The sequence below is a fragment of the Anticarsia gemmatalis genome, chromosome 4 (genome assembly GCF_050436995.1).
Source record: "Anticarsia gemmatalis isolate Benzon Research Colony breed Stoneville strain chromosome 4, ilAntGemm2 primary, whole genome shotgun sequence".
NCBI lineage: Eukaryota > Metazoa > Arthropoda > Insecta > Lepidoptera > Erebidae > Anticarsia > Anticarsia gemmatalis.
In genome coordinates, this window is record NC_134748.1 from 7004362 (window position 1) to 7023494 (window position 19133).

At 37.0% G+C, this 19133-nt stretch overlaps 2 protein-coding genes across 3 annotated transcripts in view; one reads left to right on the top strand and one right to left on the bottom strand.

Annotated features, from left to right (window-relative positions):
- The window catches only part of r (carbamoyl-phosphate synthetase 2, aspartate transcarbamylase, and dihydroorotase rudimentary), a 31734-nt gene extending 17847 nt beyond the window's left edge, over positions 1-13887 (top strand). The window contains exons 13-23 of one of the 2 annotated variants that reach the window (XM_076113418.1): positions 375-502; positions 4297-4409; positions 4893-5034; positions 5370-5643; positions 6163-6476; positions 6553-9694; positions 9778-9882; positions 10423-10671; positions 10796-12559; positions 12664-13047; positions 13249-13887. In XM_076113418.1, the coding sequence (XP_075969533.1) occupies positions 375-502; positions 4297-4409; positions 4893-5034; positions 5370-5643; positions 6163-6476; positions 6553-9694; positions 9778-9882; positions 10423-10671; positions 10796-12559; positions 12664-13047; positions 13249-13455 (6822 nt within the window). In that variant the 3' untranslated portion in view covers positions 13456-13887. Of the gene's footprint in view, positions 1-374; positions 503-2490; positions 2632-4291; positions 4410-4892; positions 5035-5369; positions 5644-6162; positions 6477-6552; positions 9695-9777; positions 9883-10422; positions 10672-10795; positions 12560-12663; positions 13048-13248 lie in introns of those variants that run through there. The other variant, XM_076113416.1, reaches the window with a different exon arrangement.
- Positions 13888-18831, bottom strand: LOC142972362 (uncharacterized). The gene is made up of 4 exons (XM_076113419.1): positions 18178-18831; positions 16817-17106; positions 14812-16703; positions 13888-14725 (listed from the first exon to the last, which is right to left on the bottom strand). The coding sequence occupies exons 1-4, from the start codon at positions 18498-18500 to the stop codon at positions 14264-14266; spliced, it is 2967 nt and encodes a 988-aa protein (XP_075969534.1). The 5' UTR covers positions 18501-18831; the 3' UTR covers positions 13888-14263.
- Between the last annotated feature and the right edge of the window lie 302 nt (positions 18832-19133).

The window sequence follows — 19133 nt, forward strand, 5'->3', positions numbered from 1 at the left end:
GTAATAAGTCATTATTTAACATATACTTCCTTTTTTTTTTGTATGATTTTATTTTAATTAATATAGCAGGAAAATGAAGTAAGTATTGTATTTCTAAAGGAGTTGGGTCTGTGCCCTTTATTCTGTATTTGTCTCAATGTTGTTTCTTGCGTTTTGTTTACTTAAAAGAAACTCTTTCAAAAAAACCCTACATGCATTATATCCTCTCTTTCTGGCTTATGTTATAAATTCCACTATGTAAGGTATTTGATTAAATAAAGAGGCTTGTACCATAATATTTAAGTTCGATTACTTTTGGACCTTGAACTCAAGATTACCATTATCTTAAAATACTTCAAATAGATAAAACAGCCTAATATTGTTTACATTTTCAGGGCTATATTTGGGTGAACGGCTACAACTTGGGTCGGTACTGGCCTGATGTGGGACCTCAAGTGACCCTTTACGTGCCAGGAGTATGGCTCAAAGCGGCTCCAGCAGAAAACACGGTACAGATTTTAGAATTAGACAGGCCAGCCGTCACGCTCTCTATGAAGTTCATCGACCATCCGATTTTAAACAGAACTGGAAGAATTAGTCAAGCTTAGATGTATTTACTCTAATATTATGTTATCGAAAATGTATTAAGTACAGCAATTTTACAATTTTAGAAATAAACACGCACCCTGCCTTCAAATTTCTGCTGCTTTCATTTTAGAACATCTCATATATTTGTGTGATTTTTTTTTCCTTTAGTACCTACATATTAATTGTCCAACAAGCAATTCCCTATGTTCCCGACATTTAAATCCATTTCCTTTATCGGTTAGACATCGAACTATCTATCTAAACTCAAAATAGAAATTCCTATACTTAAATAACATGTCCTCTTGAAACAATTATTTGTAGCTCAATCGAAGTGTAGTCTCGAGTCTTGACTAGGATTTACACTCTGCGCTGTGCATCGGTATGTAGAGAAATATCTACTTAAACAATATTACAATGCATGGATGCAATACACGTGTGTTCAATTTATAGTTACTTCTGAAAATTTCAGCTTAACATGAGATCTTACTACCTACAAAGTGTATTTTGTCAGCTTTCTTCCACAAAACAACATATGAAGGCACAATATTAAATTTAAGGAAAACGTGACAATATTTTTGTCACTTTTGTGTCCTTTACTTAAAAAGACTAAAGGAAGTTTCCCTGAAACACTCAATATTTCAAGCGAAAAGTAAGTCAGTTTAAGTATTAGTCTCTGCAACGAATCTTCATTCAAATTAGTTTTGGTATTACAATAAAGAAATCTAAAGTTGCTACATAAACTTTAAAAAAAATAATATCCTTTTCAACACTTTCAGTAGGTGAACAAAACAAAAGAATTTAATCCACACAGTCTAATACTGTTTAATAGACTATAATGTCTGAACTACAAATTTGCTCGCACAAAGTCATAAGGAGGTCAATTTGTTTGCCCCTGTTTCTTAGAAAATGCTTGATTGAAAACCAGATTGATCGCAGCTATCTCAGAATGAAAGGGTTTGTTGTTTATTCTTTTTATAGTATGGCACTGGAGAAATAATGAAGACAGTCCGGTCCTTGGCAGCCGGTCCATGCAGTTTTTAAAGCACGCTTACCTGCGTCTCCAGATATTTTTGTCAGGGTTATGTTCATGCCTCACAGGTAAAGAAAGTGGCAAAGTTGGAACAGTAATAGAATAATTATTGGCTATACAAAATATAGATGCTTTGGTTTTATTGAAAGAATTATCCACTTTGAGAGAAGATATTAGTGAAAAGTGAACAAAAAATAGAATACCTATATAACACACTACAACACACTGTAGTAGAAACATAGTAAATTTACTTTTCTGCAGCGCATTTTTTAATTTCCTAAAATAAAAATTCGCTTTTCAGTCGGTAGTCATCTGGATGAAACATTCACGGTCAAGAACTTAACTAAACATATATATCTAGGATCATTGACACGACGCGGTCACCAAAGTGCCTGCTAAAGACACAAAAAGCTAACAATAAAGAAGATACCCTAAACCCTAATGATAGAGGCATTTGGATCTCGTATTGACACAGCAGGGGCTTAAGTAACAAAAAACATAATTTAATTAATTCTTTGCTTCATGTTGTTAATTGTAATGGATTGAAGCAAACCGAACGAACTTCACACTTTAAAATCAATGTAATCCGTGCCCTACAGTTGTGAAAACAATTAACTAACATAAAATTAACTGTTGTGAAGTCATAAGTGTATTGTAAATAAGTGTACAGGCACTCTATTGTGGTACGAGATCTCCAGATTATAGATGAACGATATTTATAAGCCATTGTCAATGACACAGGTCGTAATTTGTGACCATAATAAATTTCATTCTACATAGAAGCACGCCGAACACAAACAGCACAATTCACACTATAGACCCGCAACAAGTGAGTGGAAAGGGACAGATATATAAAATTGCCTGAGTGAGAATGAGTCAGAGGCAGGTAGAATCCATTGTGTGTGTGACGGAGTATGATAAGGAGCTGGTAATGGGTATAGCGAGCCTGTCGTCGTGGAGACCGCGACAGCACCGGACCGTTCCACGCCGGCTCTTGAATAAACCACGTGGCCGGCAAACCGAACCTACAAAAAGTGAGTATATCTCCGATTGACGAACACACGCTTACGTTAATAACAACAACATTATACACAATACATTGTGAATGACAAGACCCAGTTACACATTCTTTTCTAATTAATTTTACGTTATATGATCAAGTTACAAGTTAACTTTATTTTGTTTCTTAATTGAATGTAGTTAAAAGTGAAGTAAACGAGTTTATTATTCAAAATACTTCTGATGGTTGGTTACATTTTATTTAATTTTTTCTTATAATATTTTTTGTCCTTGAATTTATATTTTGATATTAATTCAGTGGCGTGTGTACGGTGTTAGATTGTTATTAAACTTTTCCTACACGACGCATTAGTCGTAATAGATCCATGCATTTGATAAAACATTCAAGAAGCACTTAGATCTGGCTATCTATGCGCATCACTTACTGTCATAAAGTAACGTACAATTAGCTATAATAATACAACTATAAGTAATAAATAAGTTGGCTGATTTTTTACTCATTAAATTGTTGAGATTTTCCTTTACGTGATAAAATACCTACTTATTAAAAATACTCCAACACACACAATACATTTCCGCTGAATTTAACTCGAATAAAAACGACATTAGTATACTTAATAACTAAATATGTATGATATTTAATACTCAAAGTTAAAATAAAGCAGCGTCATTTATATGCCTAATAAAATATGATAACTTGAATTTGCGTACGCATGGATTTATTCAATTAAAACATTAATGATTACTTCATACGTAATTTAATATGTAGGACAAATTACACGATCACATTTCACAACATCTATAGAAATAAAATGGATCAAATTCATTACGTGTTTGTAAAATGAGATCCTGAATTTTGTGTCGAAGTTCACCTCGGCTATACATTGAGATAATGAATAGTTCCGCTTAGTTCACGTTAAAAACGTAAACAATCGTGTTTATTCTTATTATATTACGTCAAATTTTTACGTTTTAACTACGAGAAGGAAACTTATAAGTATTTTACGAATAATTTTGTGTTTTCAACATTTTTATGGGAATTTTTGTTCTTAATCAGAAGACAATAAACGCTAAATTTGTTTTATTTTCATTTAACTGTATCGACGTATACCTTGCTACATAAAACGTCTCCACTGCGTTCTTCTCGCTTTCTCATCGATTACGTACTGTCACCTTTAACTGTTCTTTTTGTTTTAATAATCTGTTCTCACTGTTGCTTCCGTTTTTATCCAACTACTGATTTATTTTCCCACAAGTTTTCCTAATGTTATTTATAGCTCCGTAACAGAACCCCCCTCATCATATTGTAAATGGTATTCAACAATGAATAATGGCACGATGTATGACAGAGACAATATTTTATTTCTATTCCATTGATTCTGTTAGCAACTTACTAGCCTCCTTCTATCTTCTTCAGGCCATGAAAGTTCATAACAGAAGATAGTTTCTTACAGAATTTTGTAACCAGGCTGTTTGATAGATTCAAAATATATCTATTTTTAATAAGTTACACATAATAATATGCATAGTGAGATGCACTTAAAACTCGAAACAATGATTCAGTCAGACCGAGGCCGACACAAGACTGTTGCCATCTTACTCACAAACGGCTGTACTACAAGTAACCTGACAAGTCTTTTAGTAATTAAGAATGATGTTATATGGTATGTTCAGATGACGGCTGAGGAGTTGACTTGTGAAGTGGGGCCGCCATGCAGCCTGGTGCTGTCAGATGGCACCGTCTTCACAGGCAGGAGCTTCGGAGCACAGGTGCCTATTGAAGGAGAAGTCGGTCAGTATTTAATGAAATAGTAACACAGACATACAGTTCTAGGCACGAATAGTGTAGTGAGAGTGCACTGATTTTGATTTGTCTTAGTACAGTCAACCAGTGATGGATTTTGATCTCGATTAACACAATTCTTGATGTGATCTCTAAACAATATTTAAGTTCTAATCGTAATTTCCAGTGCTTCGTATGAATCAAAACCTAAAATTAATATTTCATAATAATATACATATTTGATCGAATGAGTTAACTGTCTATTTCTTTAAAATGATTTAAAGTGTCCTTAATCACATATTATTATGTACATTTATGGTCATTTGTTCTAGAAGGAATACTCTAAATTGAAATTTATATAACCTTCTGAACTTCTATTGTATGACTGTCTACATTTCCAGATAAAATCCGCTGTATTAGATAAAGTAATCTGGCAGACAAACAATTGAAGATATTTTTATTATTTATTTTGACAATGTTTTGTTTATACAGTATTTCAGACGGGTATGGTGGGGTATCCAGAATCTTTGACGGACCCTTCATACCATGCACAGTTACTGGTCCTAACTTACCCTCTTGTGGGCAACTATGGAGTACCCGATGAGGAAGAAAAAGATGAACATGGACTTCCTAAGTAAGTTCTTAAGCTGAAAAAAATATAGGAAGCTAGTGCAGATGCACATGCAATAATTGCATATATTTTTTAACATAGAAAATTTTATAAAGTAGCCTAGGTACTGTAGGTATAAATAAGGAAACATGCAAGTATTATAGACTGAAAATACTCCTATTTACCTTCATGTAATAAGATTTTTGTATTCACCATTAAAACAACAAACAATAAATACTTTTTATCTCACAAATAGCAAGCTAATTAAATAGTTATCATCTGAATGTTTTAAAACTAAAACTAATTGATGTATCAGAATCACCATTTTTATTCACATTGCCCTTAATCTGCGCTTTCAGGTGGTTCGAATCTAGCCGTATTTGGGCAGCTGGTTTAATAGTAGGAGAGGTCAGTACCCGCGCATGTCACTGGCGAGCCAAGCGCTCTTTAGGAGCCTGGCTTGCAGCCCGTGGCGTGCCAGGTCTATGTGACGTGGACACTAGGGCATTGACCTTCCGACTGCGTGAAGGTGTAACCCTAGGCCGCATAGTCCAAGGAGTTCCACCTTTCGGCCCTCTGCCACCACTCAAAGATCCCAATGAAAGGAATCTGGTTGCTGAAGTGTCTACAAAAGTAAGTAACACCGAATTATGGTTAATTATTCCATAAAAAAAGTCAAAAGATAGAAGTCTGCTGTTTACCTAGGCCTAAAAATCATTTTAATTTTTAATGTTCTTAACTAACAGTTATATTATAATGCGCTTGAGCTATTTATTTTTAAAGTTTAAAAGCTTCTGACAGGTCATTAACCTGATGCCTAAACCCGTCAAACCTGTTCTGACCTGGCTAACCGTTCTGTATGTCTTGATCACAATGGGTTGCCGAAGAGTAGTATTGACGTTTTAAACTGTAATTAACTTACAAAGTTTAATAAAGAACTTTTATTTAACAATAACAATTTGATGTTTTTATCTAAAAGTAATTTTTATATTGCCTTTACCTACTTTAAAATTTATCAACTAGCATTCCACCCGCGCTTTTGCCCGCCTAGAATTTTACTCTCTTCGGGAGGAATTTACTCTTAGTGCTCCTCTACACTTTTTAACGAATCTTCATACCAAATTTCAACTTTCTATATTGAATGAATTTCAGGAAACAAAAATATATAATCCGAATGGCGTAGTAACAATAATGGCTGTGGATTGCGGTTTGAAATACAACCAAATAAGATGTCTGATTAAGAGAAACGCTAAAGTCATACTAGTTCCTTGGGACCACAAGTTAGACTCCAGTCAGTACGACGGACTGTTCATCAGTAACGGTCCTGGTGATCCAGAAATGTGCAAGAAAGTCGTGGACAATCTACGATCAGTCATTCAAGATAAAAATGTAAAACCAGTATTTGGTATTTGTCTCGGACATCAATTACTATCTACAGCCGCTGGTTGTAAAACTTACAAAACTAGGTTGGTACTAATTCATACAATTATTTATATATTTGCCTACTTTTTGGATATTAACTTTTCCACCATTACGTTTCAGTTACGGTAACCGAGGACACAATCTGCCATGCACACACAATGGTACCGGAAGATGTTTCATGACGTCACAAAATCACGGTTTCGCAGTTGATACTGATACTTTACCCGCAGATTGGAAAATATTATTCACCAACGAAAACGATAAAACAAACGAAGGCATCATCCACAAATCATCACCCTTCTTCAGTGTACAGTTTCACCCGGAGCACACCGCGGGTCCCACAGATCTAGAATGTTTATTCGATGTATTCGTTGATACCGTTAAAACCTACAAAGCTAAGCAAACTTGCCTGATTGATGAGATAATTACAGAAAAACTCAAGTACGTTCCAACTATTTATGAACGACCAAAAAAGGTCCTCATTCTTGGGTCCGGGGGTTTATCCATAGGCCAGGCTGGTGAATTTGATTACTCAGGATCCCAAGCTGTCAAAGCTTTACAAGAAGAGAAGATTCAAACAGTATTGATTAACCCGAACATCGCGACTGTACAAACTTCGAAAGGATTAGCCGACAAAGTATATTTTCTTCCCATTACACCGGAATATGTGGAGCAAGTCATCAAAGCAGAACGACCAACAGGTGTCTTACTGACATTCGGTGGTCAAACTGCCTTAAACTGTGGTGTAGAGTTAGAAAAGTCCAAAATATTCGAAAAATACAACGTCAGCGTTTTGGGAACCCCTATTAGTTCAATTGTTGATACGGAAGACCGAAAAATATTTGCAGAAAAGATTAACGCTATTGGAGAAAAAGTTGCTCCTAGTGCCGCTGTTACTAGCATTGAAGAGGCACTTGCAGCTGCCCAACAAATTGGATACCCAGTAATGGCTCGATCTGCATTTTCTCTCGGAGGTTTGGGATCTGGCTTTGCTAATAATGAAGAGGAACTGAGAACACTCGCCCACCAAGCACTGTCACACTCTGACCAACTCATCATTGATAAGTCTCTAAAAGGATGGAAAGAAGTTGAATACGAGGTAGTTAGAGACGCATACAACAATTGTATTACAGTATGTAACATGGAGAATGTTGATCCTTTGGGAATACACACTGGAGAATCTATCGTGGTTGCTCCAAGTCAAACTCTGTCAAATAGAGAATATTACATGCTAAGAAATACTGCGATAAAAGTCATTCAGCACTTTGGTATAGTCGGTGAATGCAATATTCAGTATGCTTTGAATCCCAATTCTGAAGAGTTCTATATTATTGAAGTTAACGCCAGATTATCTAGGAGCTCTGCGCTCGCGAGTAAAGCCACAGGTTACCCCTTAGCTTACGTTGCCGCCAAACTTTCACTTGGTATTGCATTACCAGTTATCAAAAACTCCGTGACTGGTGTTACTACTGCCTGTTTTGAACCAAGTCTTGATTACTGCGTTGTTAAAATTCCAAGATGGGATTTAGCTAAGTTCACTAGAGTGAGTACAAAAATTGGAAGTTCCATGAAAAGTGTTGGAGAAGTTATGTCAATCGGCAGAAACTTTGAAGAAGCTTTCCAGAAAGCTTTGAGAATGGTGGATGAGAATGTTAACGGGTTTGATCCGAATATTAAAAAAGTGAATGAAAATGAATTGAGAGAACCAACTGATAAGCGAATGTTTGTGTTAGCGGCAGCTTTAAGAGAAGGTTACACTGTAGACAAACTGTACGATCTAACCAAAATTGACAAATGGTTCTTAGAAAAGTTCAAAAATATTATCGATTACTACAAAACGCTGGAGACGACAAAAAGTGGTACTATACCCATTGATATTTTGAAAAAGGCAAAGAAAATAGGTTTTTCTGATAAACAAATAGCTGCTGCGGTAAAAAGCACTGAAGTTGCTGTTAGAAAATTAAGGGAAGATTATAAAATTACGCCTTTTGTTAAGCAAATCGATACAGTCGCTGCCGAGTGGCCAGCAACCACTAACTACCTATATTTAACTTATAATGGTAGTACACATGACTTAGAATTCCCGGGCGGTTTTATCATGGTATTGGGATCTGGTGTATACCGTATAGGTAGTTCAGTCGAATTCGATTGGTGTGCAGTTGGGTGTCTCAGAGAACTTAGGAACCAAGGCAAGAAAACTATTATGATCAACTACAACCCAGAAACAGTCAGTACCGATTACGATATGAGTGATCGGCTCTATTTTGAAGAAATCTCTTTCGAAGTTGTTATGGATATTTACAATATTGAACATCCGGATGGTGTTATTCTTTCTATGGGAGGTCAACTCCCAAATAACATTGCTATGGATTTGCACAGACAACAGGCAATCATTTTAGGCACTTCGCCAGACATGATTGATAATGCTGAAAATAGATTTAAGTTTTCAAGAATGCTGGACCGCAAAGGTATAATGCAACCGAGATGGAAGGAACTTACTGATTTAGAATCGGCAACAACGTTTTGTGAAGAGGTCGGATATCCGTGTCTGGTGCGACCATCGTACGTCTTAAGTGGCGCCGCTATGAATGTCGCCAATTCGAATCAAGAATTAGAAGCATATTTAAAATCAGCCAGTCAAGTCAGTAAGGATCACCCAGTAGTTATATCTAAATTCATTATGGATGCGAAGGAAATCGACGTCGATGTAGTCGCTGCAGACGGTGCGATTTTCTGTATGGCAGTCTCTGAACACGTTGAAAATGCTGGAGTTCACTCTGGTGATGCAACTCTCGTTACTCCACCTCAAGATATTAATAATGAAACTTTGGATAAAATTAAAGACATTGCCAGTATCATAGCTGAGACACTGGACGTAACTGGACCTTTTAACATGCAGTTGATAGCTAAGGACAATGACCTCAAGGTCATCGAATGTAACGTCAGAGTTTCGAGGTCATTCCCATTTGTCTCAAAAACACTAGATCATGATTTCGTCGCAATGGCCACTAAGATAATCTTGGGAATACCAGTTGAACCAGTTAATGTAATGACTGGCTGCGGCAAAGTAGGTGTGAAAGTGCCCCAGTTTTCATTCTCCAGATTAGCAGGTGCCGATGTAACATTAGGAGTAGAAATGGCATCTACTGGAGAAGTAGCTTGTTTTGGTGATAATCGTTACGAGGCCTACTTAAAATCTTTAATGAGTACCGGATTCAGAATACCTAAAAAAGCTATTTTGTTGTCTGTCGGTACATTTAAGGTAAGAAATGAAATAAATTTTGAACTTCGTTCATATTTTCCGATAATCAATATTGGTAAACATGTTTTAATAAACAATTTCAGCACAAAATGGAGTTACTGCCGAGTGTAAGAGCTTTACATAAAATGGGATACAAACTCTACGCTAGTATGGGTACGGGAGACTTTTATGCTGAGCACGGAGTTGACGTGAGTTGAAACTTATCCATACTAATATTATAAATCCGAAAGTAACTCTGTCTGTCTGCTACTCAATCACGCCCAAACTACTGAACCAATTTGCATGAAATTTGGTATGGACATATTTTGATACCCGAGAAAGGACATAGGCTACTTTTTACCCCGGGAAAATGACGCATTTCCCGGGAAAATTCAGATGGCGAACAGAGTCGCGAATAATCAATATTATAATGACACTGAATTAACAAAATTCCGTTGTCATGGCAACTGTTTTAATGGCAGATATGCCTTAGCGCGATTTCGTTATAAATAGATATAAATAATTTTGAGAATATTTTTCGTGAAAAAAAAGCATATTTTATATCATCACGCTACGACCAATAGGACCAGAGTAACAGTAAAAAGTGTTACAAAAACGTGGAAAATTCTGACCCATTCTCTCTTATGTGACGCAAGCGAAGTTGCGCGGGTCAGCTAGTAATAATATAATTATTCCTTGACTCATTCTTAGTTCTAAGATGAATAATGTTTTCACGTTCTTTATTATAGGTGGAAAGTGTGCAATGGACATTCGATCACATCGGTGACCCCGAGGATGTGAGATCAGACGGTGAACTGATGCACTTGGCTGACTTCATGGCGCGCCGGGAATTGGATTTAGTGATTAACCTGCCAATGAGGGGCGGTGCTCGTCGTGTGTCAGCCTTCAGTACCCACGGCTACCGCACTCGCCGACTGGCTGTGGATTATGCTGTACCGTTGGTTACAGACGTCAAATGCGCCAAACTTCTTGTTCAGGTATAGTCCTTCAAATGAAAATTTTACACAATTTTCAAGAAGCTGTCGTTGTAATTTATTTTTTAATTATTTATGTTGTTTTCTGTTTTGCTAAACTTTGCTAATACTGTTTTTAACTTTACAGGCCATGACACTGTGTGGGGGCGCACCTTTGATGAAGACACATACGGATTGCATGACGTCACGCAACATCATTAAGTTGCCCGGCTTCATTGATGTGCACGTTCATGTTCGCGAGCCTGGTGCTACTTACAAAGAGGACTTCTCATCATGTACTGCGGCTGCGCTGGCTGGAGGCGTCACTATGATATTTGCTATGCCAAACACAAACCCTCCTGTTGTTGACCGCTCTTCATTTGAATACGCATCAGCCTTGGCTCGTGTCAGTGCCAGATGTGACTACGCCTTATTCATGGGAGCTGGGACAGAAAACTGTGAAACAGCCGCTGAAATGGCTCCACAAGCAGCTGCTTTAAAAATGTACCTAAACCCTACATTTACCACACTCAGATTGGACGACATGACTGTTTGGCAAAAACATCTCCAAAACTGGCCTAAGAAATTACCCGTTTGTGCACACGCTGAGAAAGAAAAAACTGGTGCTGTTATATTGATGGCATCTTTACTTGATAGACCTATTCATATTTGTCACGTGGCTAGAAAAGAAGAAATTCTTATTATAAGAGCGGCAAAAGAGAGGGGTTTGAAAGTAACGTGTGAAGTTTGTCCTCAACATCTGTTTTTGAGTACAGCTGACATTCCTCACTTAGGCGAAGGAAGAGCAGAAGTTCGTCCAGTATTATGCAGTCCAGAAGATCAAGCGGAATTATGGAAAAATATAGACATTATTGATGTATTTGCTACTGATCACGCGCCTCACACTGTAGAAGAGAAGAATTCAGAAAACCCACCTCCTGGATACCCAGGCTTAGAGACAATTTTACCACTCCTTCTCAACGCCGTACATGAAGGACGTTTAACAATGGAGGACATAATCAACAAATTCCATCGCAACCCACGGAAAATATTCAACTTACCGGAACAACCAAATACGTACGTTGAGGTAGATATGGATTATGAATGGACGATACCACAAGCTATGGAATTTTCCAAATCGAAGTGGACGCCGTTTGCTGGCATGCAAGTATGTGGTGCAGTTCACAGAGTGACGCTACGTGGTGAAATTGCTTATGTAGAAGGTCAAGTTCTAGTGCCTCCAGGTTTTGGACAAAATGTCCGAGACTGGCCCACTCCTAAGAAACAACCCTTCCCTATCCCTATTATCGAGAAAATTGAGAAAGAACAGAGTCGGCCGAATTCAGCACTCGATCTACACACGTCTGGCGATTTGAGTAGGTTGAGCGACATTGATTTTGATCAAATTGACAACAAGCCGGATGGAGCAACAAAGCCTAACGTTCATTTCAGCGAAATCGCTGCAATGAGATGTTTGTCACCATTACCTCCACAATCATCGAGACAAAGATGTGACAGTACATCTAACGCTAACCCACCTACGACGACTGTTTCTAATCGTCAACGCAGTGATATATTTGGTAAAAGTATTCTAACTGTAGATACGTTCAGTAAGGACACTCTCAACGACATATTCAACTTAGCCCAGTTTATGAAGACTAGTGTAAACAAAGGGCGCTACTTGGATGATATCTTACGAGGAAAAGTTATGTCTTCAATATTTTATGAAGTTAGTACTCGTACTAGTTGTAGTTTTGCGGCTGCGATGCAAAGATTGGGCGGTTCCGTGATCCACACAGACGCTACAAGCTCGTCGGCTAAGAAAGGAGAGACTTTGGAAGACAGCGTTTCCGTCATGGCGAGTTACTCCGATGTCGTAGTACTCCGACACCCTGAACCTGGTGCAGTAGCAGTAAGTAGACTACTTACGTAAACATTAGTAAACATTACATACATCATTATGTGATTATTAATCCTCAAGAGGATATTTTAAGAATGTTATTTATTTATTTTCAGCGCGTGGCTCGTGTCAGTCGTAAACCCGTAATCAACGCAGGAGATGGTATAGGAGAACATCCCACACAAGCGTTGCTCGATGTATTCACTATCAGAGAAGAAATTGGTACAGTCAATGGTCTAACTATTACCATGGTTGGAGATCTGAAGAATGGACGCACAGTGCATTCTTTAGCACGACTCCTTACTCTGTACCAAGTGCAGCTACAATACGTGAGTCCACCAGGCTTAGGCATGCCCAAACACATCACCGACTATGTAGCCTCAAAAGGAATAACCCAGAGAGTATATGAAAGATTGGAAGATGTGTTGGCTGAAACCCATGTTCTATATATGACCAGAATACAGCGCGAGCGATTCCAAAGCCAAGAGGATTATGAAAAGGTAAATTCAACGATACTTATTAATGTTGTTACAATCTTGTTTATAGGTTATTACATTATGAGACATGTAGCTAATCGTGTAATTCACAGAATTGTAAATTAACAAATTGCTACTGAATACCGAAATGGTTTGCGCAGTAGTAATGAAGATCTATATCATGTATAAAGAATGATAGATAATAAAAAAGTACATTATTTACAGACACGCGGTTTGCTGGTAGTGACACCACAGTTGATGACACGTGCTCGCAGGCGCATGATCGTGATGCACCCGTTGCCTCGCGTTGATGAAATCTCACCAGACTTTGATTCAGATCCTCGAGCTGCATACTTCAGGCAGGCCGAGTACGGGATGTATGTGCGCATGGCATTACTCTCAATGGTTGCAGGTGTTAATCCGCTAACTTAAATAAAGCGGCACTGCTTCAATCACGTAATTCTATTATCAACGATCAATTTGATCGATCAATTAAGATTTGGAAACAAAGAATTTTCTACCGATACGCAATTATAACGATAGAATCATTAAATAATATCAGTAGCAAATATTGTGTAAGTAATGCCGACGTTTGATCATTCTAGATTTTATTGTTGATAAATTATTATCGCAAGATTTGAGCTACAGGTTTTATTATAAATTCCAATCATGTGATTATAGATTTATTTATGCACAGATTTAAAAAGACTGTTCCTGTTATTTTCAATGTTGAAATAAATGTTATAACTGTTGATCCACTCATAGAGTTATTATACTGAGATAAAACAAAAATGTATGTATTATGGTTTTAAATTGTATTACCTACTTAATACGTAAGATGGAAATAAATTTTGGCCATATTCAGATAGTTTATTTTTATATATTTACATAAGTTTTCAAAAGTAAAGAAATAGTGTAATAAAATAATGTTTAAAAACAATATTGTATTTTTTACAAATGACTGCAAATTAAAAATATAAGTTTTTGATAATTAGAATGTTATCACGAGATTCCACACATAAGTAACAACACTAAACAATCTAGACACAATAATTAAATTTACATTGACATTATACACACATAAGCACCTATTCCTCACAGAGTTTTCATATACCCTAACGTAGAGGAGAGATCAAATATTTAAAACATACATCTTTTCGCTAAAAATACATCTATTTTTAGTGTAATACATAAGAATATGATATAAATATTTACACAACAATAATTTACTCTTAAAAATTTACAATTTTGATTCCTCTCCTGGAATTGTATCACTTAACGTCCTTTGCTCCGTGGAGTTATCAATATGAACATCTACAAAAGTAAAAGGTGCTATACCATGATTTTCAGTGGGAGAATCGTGATTAACAATATGCCTAAATTTCAATCGAGAGGGACGACTTAAACGTTCAAGTTTGCTTTCTCTACGCGGTGGCAGTTTGAAACCACCCTGCTGCACCAGTTTTCGCTGACAATCGGCTAATTTGTCTCGAACTACATCTAAAAACTCATTCGCTGTGATATCAGCTCCAGGCTCATCCAACAGGAGAAGGCATAATCTCTGAGCTTGCTCCAAGTAGATGACTGCTTGCCTGATAGCTTCAAATCGTTCACTCGATCGAGCCATAGCTATAAAGTGTGGTATAAAAAATTCGAGCACCAAGCGCCGCCGCACGGGTTCCATTTTACTCGGTAGTATTATCTGAAACAATAGAAGGAATAATTAATATCTATTTCAATATAACTTTACTATTATTGGAAGTTAGTAAGGATCGAAACATAACTTACGTTTTTATTAATTTCTCGATCTTGTTTCGCAGACGACTTCTGTCTTTTTGCGTTCATTTGAATTTTTCTTCTCTCTTGCACCTGCCGTTGCCTCTCCTTTTTCCATTGATAATTTTTATCATGGGCTTTGGCTTTATCCCAGAAGTTAATTTGAGTATCGTCGTCACTATCAGAACTATCTTGATAGTTTGAAACAACACTAGGTATATTTGGATTTAAGATACGCAGTGGGTTTTTGCAAGTTAGTAAATCGTAAAGCCTTTGACTATTAAACTTTGGATAAAAATCTCTTTTCACGTACTTCAATTTATCAAGGGCATTAAGGACATGCATCACGGGGGCCTCGAGTATATCTGCTAATCGTCGTTGAAGCTTCAACAGTAGAGGTTTAGGGATGCTTTTAAATTCATTACAATTCGACATAAAATAATTTGGCAATCTAGATTGTCCGAAGTGCATGTAGAAGCTGTTCAGAAACAGCCTTAATGATTCTCCAAGTCTGTCTTCTGGCCATTTCGCGTAATTATCTTCACATTGCCAGAACAGATGGTTCTTAATATGACTGGCATCTATTCCTATTTTGGCTGTATCGTTTTCCATGAAAGTCTTATGTAAAGCTAATGTAAATAAATAGCATCGTATATGAGAATGAGCTAGACAACTTTCAAGATACCGCTCAGCTGCGGGGAATATGATTTTCCACTGCATTGTTTGCTCCGGATTTAGTCCTCTCTTTGGTCTGAATCCTATAGGTACTAGCAGGCATCCCGCGCCGATAGCTTTGTTTACCATATATTTTGTAGGCCACTGGTAACTGAAGTTTGTTCTAGGATTTTGTATAATTCTTCGCTCGCGGATAATCCATTGATTAGCTGCATTCGGCCAAGCAGCTACCAGTGCAGGATAGATTTCATATCCAATTTTTGAGCCATTTTTCAGCGAGTCACAATATATACTAGCTCCCTGTGTTAAAGCAGAGTTGATCTCATCCTGAGCCAATCCTAATCCGGAGCCTAGGTTAATAATGAAATGGTCTACGAAGTTATTCATGAATTTCAGGGAATTTAGGAAAAAAAATCTTTCAAATAATGCTGGGGGTAGAGACGACTTAGATGCAGCATCATTAACTTCCTCGTCTTCTTCATCACTCCAATCGTTTAACGCTCGTACTTCCACTGGAGTCCAAGTTTCTTCAGGTAACACACCCGATGTAACAGAGTAGTTGTTTTTGACGCTAAGTTCAATCTTTTTCGGTGTAGCTGCCTCAGTTATAGTCGAGTACCCATAATCCGACTCTGTTTCACTGGACTCAGTTTGTCGGCTGCTAGAATTTGATCTATAGCCTGAAGTCTCTGTATCATCTCCTACATTTGTTTCAGAAGACGCTTTTCGTAAACTCGCGCTCACTTGTTTGTTACTTATTGGTCCACTTAAACGTCTCGAATTTTTCAAAATAGATTTTCTCGGTAATACTATATTTTCATCATAAATAGGTATTATATTATTATTATTTTCTAAAACACTATCCTCTTCTACGAATAATGCACTCCCATTTTTAATCCTGCCGATATTTGAAATATTATTTTTAGACGCTTGTAAACTCATTTGCTTTATAGGTCCACTGTACCGTCGACCGGCGATGCCATTCATTTCTGTATTTACTACAACATCGTTATTAGTTGATGGTTCGGGGCTTTGTATTTTTGATTTGAGTTGCTCTAACAATTCTCGACCTTTGAGAGCCTTAAAAGGTCCTTCGTCTGAATCAATAGACTCTTTTTCGGACTCAGTATAAATGCTGTCGTCAGAATCCTGTTTCTTTAACACGACCGGTTCATTCTCTTTTTGCAATGTACTTTCTAGAACTTCGATTTTCTTCAATTTAACGTACCCTGAAAATAAACATTTTATTAATGAATTGTAAATCAACCTATATTATAAAGTACACGAAATATGTGGTTACATAAAATCATACATAATGCACAATGACTAATAAAGGTCATACCTGGTTCTTTGCAATCTTCAATTCGTAGTTTGTAGAACGGTGCGTCGAGGACGGCGCTATAGTCGGAGGTATCGCCTGGTTCACTGGCTTCTACGTTGTCATAAATGACGAACAGCCTCGGTGCCAGCAGGGGCTCAACTTGACCTCGACTCCTCTGATAGCTAACATGTTCGTGGACACATTCTTGCAATCGATCCGCAAAGAAAACATGCTTGTTTTCTCTCACCATAGCCTCATTGATCAAGTGCTCTCGCTCACTTATAGGATTATTTTTTATTTGATGTACTTCCCTGAAATACAAAAACATAAGTATCAAGAATATGTAACGTAGAACTCGGCGTAGTATCCAGTATATATATTTTAAAACGTAAATGGTGACTAAGAATTAAATATTTAAATTTGACGTAATAATCAAACACAGGTGATAATAAGTGATTTATACTTAAATCAATGAAATCACCGCTTACAAACACCTGATAAGGTTAATAAATAGATCCGAGGTTTCTATCATTTAATACCATCTCAAATAGGTTATCGTATCAATCATTTTGATTTTTTACCGATTTTTCTACAAGTAAAGAGCCCTATGGCCAGTCCTACGTCATAACAGTGTTATCATTTTATTTTGACAGCACGCCGCGTGCCTACATAATTTACTGATGCTGAGCATTAAGTACTAGCAATGACGAGCAGTTTTTTTTATAACGACTTAGTTGACTTAGTCGACGTTGGTTCTTACCCACGTAATAAATTAAGTAAATTACTTTTTTATAGCAAACAGGATATCCACCTGTATTTTTTATTTTCTAAGCATTTAATAAGCCTGTTTATAATTTATTAGGATATATTTACTCAATTAATAAACGGGATGAAAAAAATACTCAGACATTAACCTTGTAGAACAATGTGATATAGATTATGTTTGTATGTGTCGGAAGCCGAGGGACTTTCCTTGCGGCTCTTCCACTGATTATAATAATGATAACAGTTTTTATGACTCCAATCTGACCAATAATATAGTTAGCAGATAAATGAACCGAGGACATTCTGACCTACAATTGAGGATTAATTTATTTTAATCAACGAATGAATAACTAACAAATTATAACAATAAGCCGTGATCCTATAAATCAGATCACGTTATATTCTTTTATTATCAAAACGTAAAATAAATAACTTATTTGTAAAACTGATACATTTTACAAGAACATTTTAATTTGTTTATCTGAAACATCAATATTGATTCGAGGTATTCAGTATCGTTAATTGACTTCTACGAATTTTAATAATTGGACCAAGATTATAGATTTAGGCTATGACGATCGATCGTTTTGATAAAATGAAGTGTATGTAAGACTTACCGTTCGTAATTTTCAAAGAACTGAACAGATAGCAGGATGTTATTTAGTAAGAAAGCATCAGAATCATTGTGGAGCTGATATCGCATCCGGTCCAGGGCTTCCTCATCGTAGGAGCGGACGTGTGCGGGCGTGGGCGCCGGACACGGCCCCGGGGGCACCGCCAGCACGGCGGGCGTCACAGGCGGCTCCTTTAAAGCCGCCCTCCTGTTCGCGTGGTTTATAATCTTCTTCTTCTTTTCTTCCCTTCTCTGCTCCTTCCACCTTTCCCGGTCAAAGAACTTGTCCGGCTCTCTTTGAGCTTTCTTAGATTTAGAATTCCCCATTGAAAAACACTAGCGAATTTATTAATCACGACAATTTTCCGGTTACAGTTAAAACAAAGATGTTTTCGCGCACATTTTTCTTAAGAATATAACAACGTAAAAAAGAACTGGACTAGTCGGGTGCCGTGTATATGTGAGCACGAGTAAACAATCCCCGCAGTACTGACAAAGTGATTGTTACAAATCGCACTGTGAAAAACTGTTCTTATCAGGGACCAATAATAATTAGCGTAGTTATCGTGTTTAATCGATTAGAGCTGCAGCATGCACGCAATATGCCAATGTCGCACTGAATGGACTTGGTCGAGCAAGGAGCGCGTGTGGATCAGACTCCCCGGCCGTATGCCTCGGCCTCGTATCGTACATGCGTGTCACTGAGGAATCACTCAATGAGACAAACAACATTCCTCTTGCTCAAAGCATATATTACGTAAAATGAAGCATGCGGAACAAATAGCCTATTTCCAATTACTTTTACTGCTTGGTTGTTCATCGCAGTCACTTTCGTTCATTTTTATGCATTCTTACATTTTTATTTTACATCTACCTATAAAATGAATTTGTTGTAAATTGTCACCTAAAACCGTCTGCGATAATCAAAATATGTTAATTTTGATATTAATAACGTAAAAG

What these genes read in the sequence shown, in the direction of transcription:
- LOC142972362 (XM_076113419.1), bottom strand. Translation starts at nt 18,500, where the DNA reads ATGGGGAATTCTAAATCTAAGAAAGCTCAAAGAGAGCCGGACAAGTTC. An exon ending in TTCTTTGAAAATTACGAACG is followed by an intron (nt 17,107 to 18,177) that starts GTAAGTCTTACA and finishes TTTGTATTTCAG; the next exon opens with GGAAGTACATCAAATAAAAA. An exon ending in TGAAGATTGCAAAGAACCAG is followed by an intron (nt 16,704 to 16,816) that starts GTATGACCTTTA and finishes GTTTATTTTCAG; the next exon opens with GGTACGTTAAATTGAAGAAA.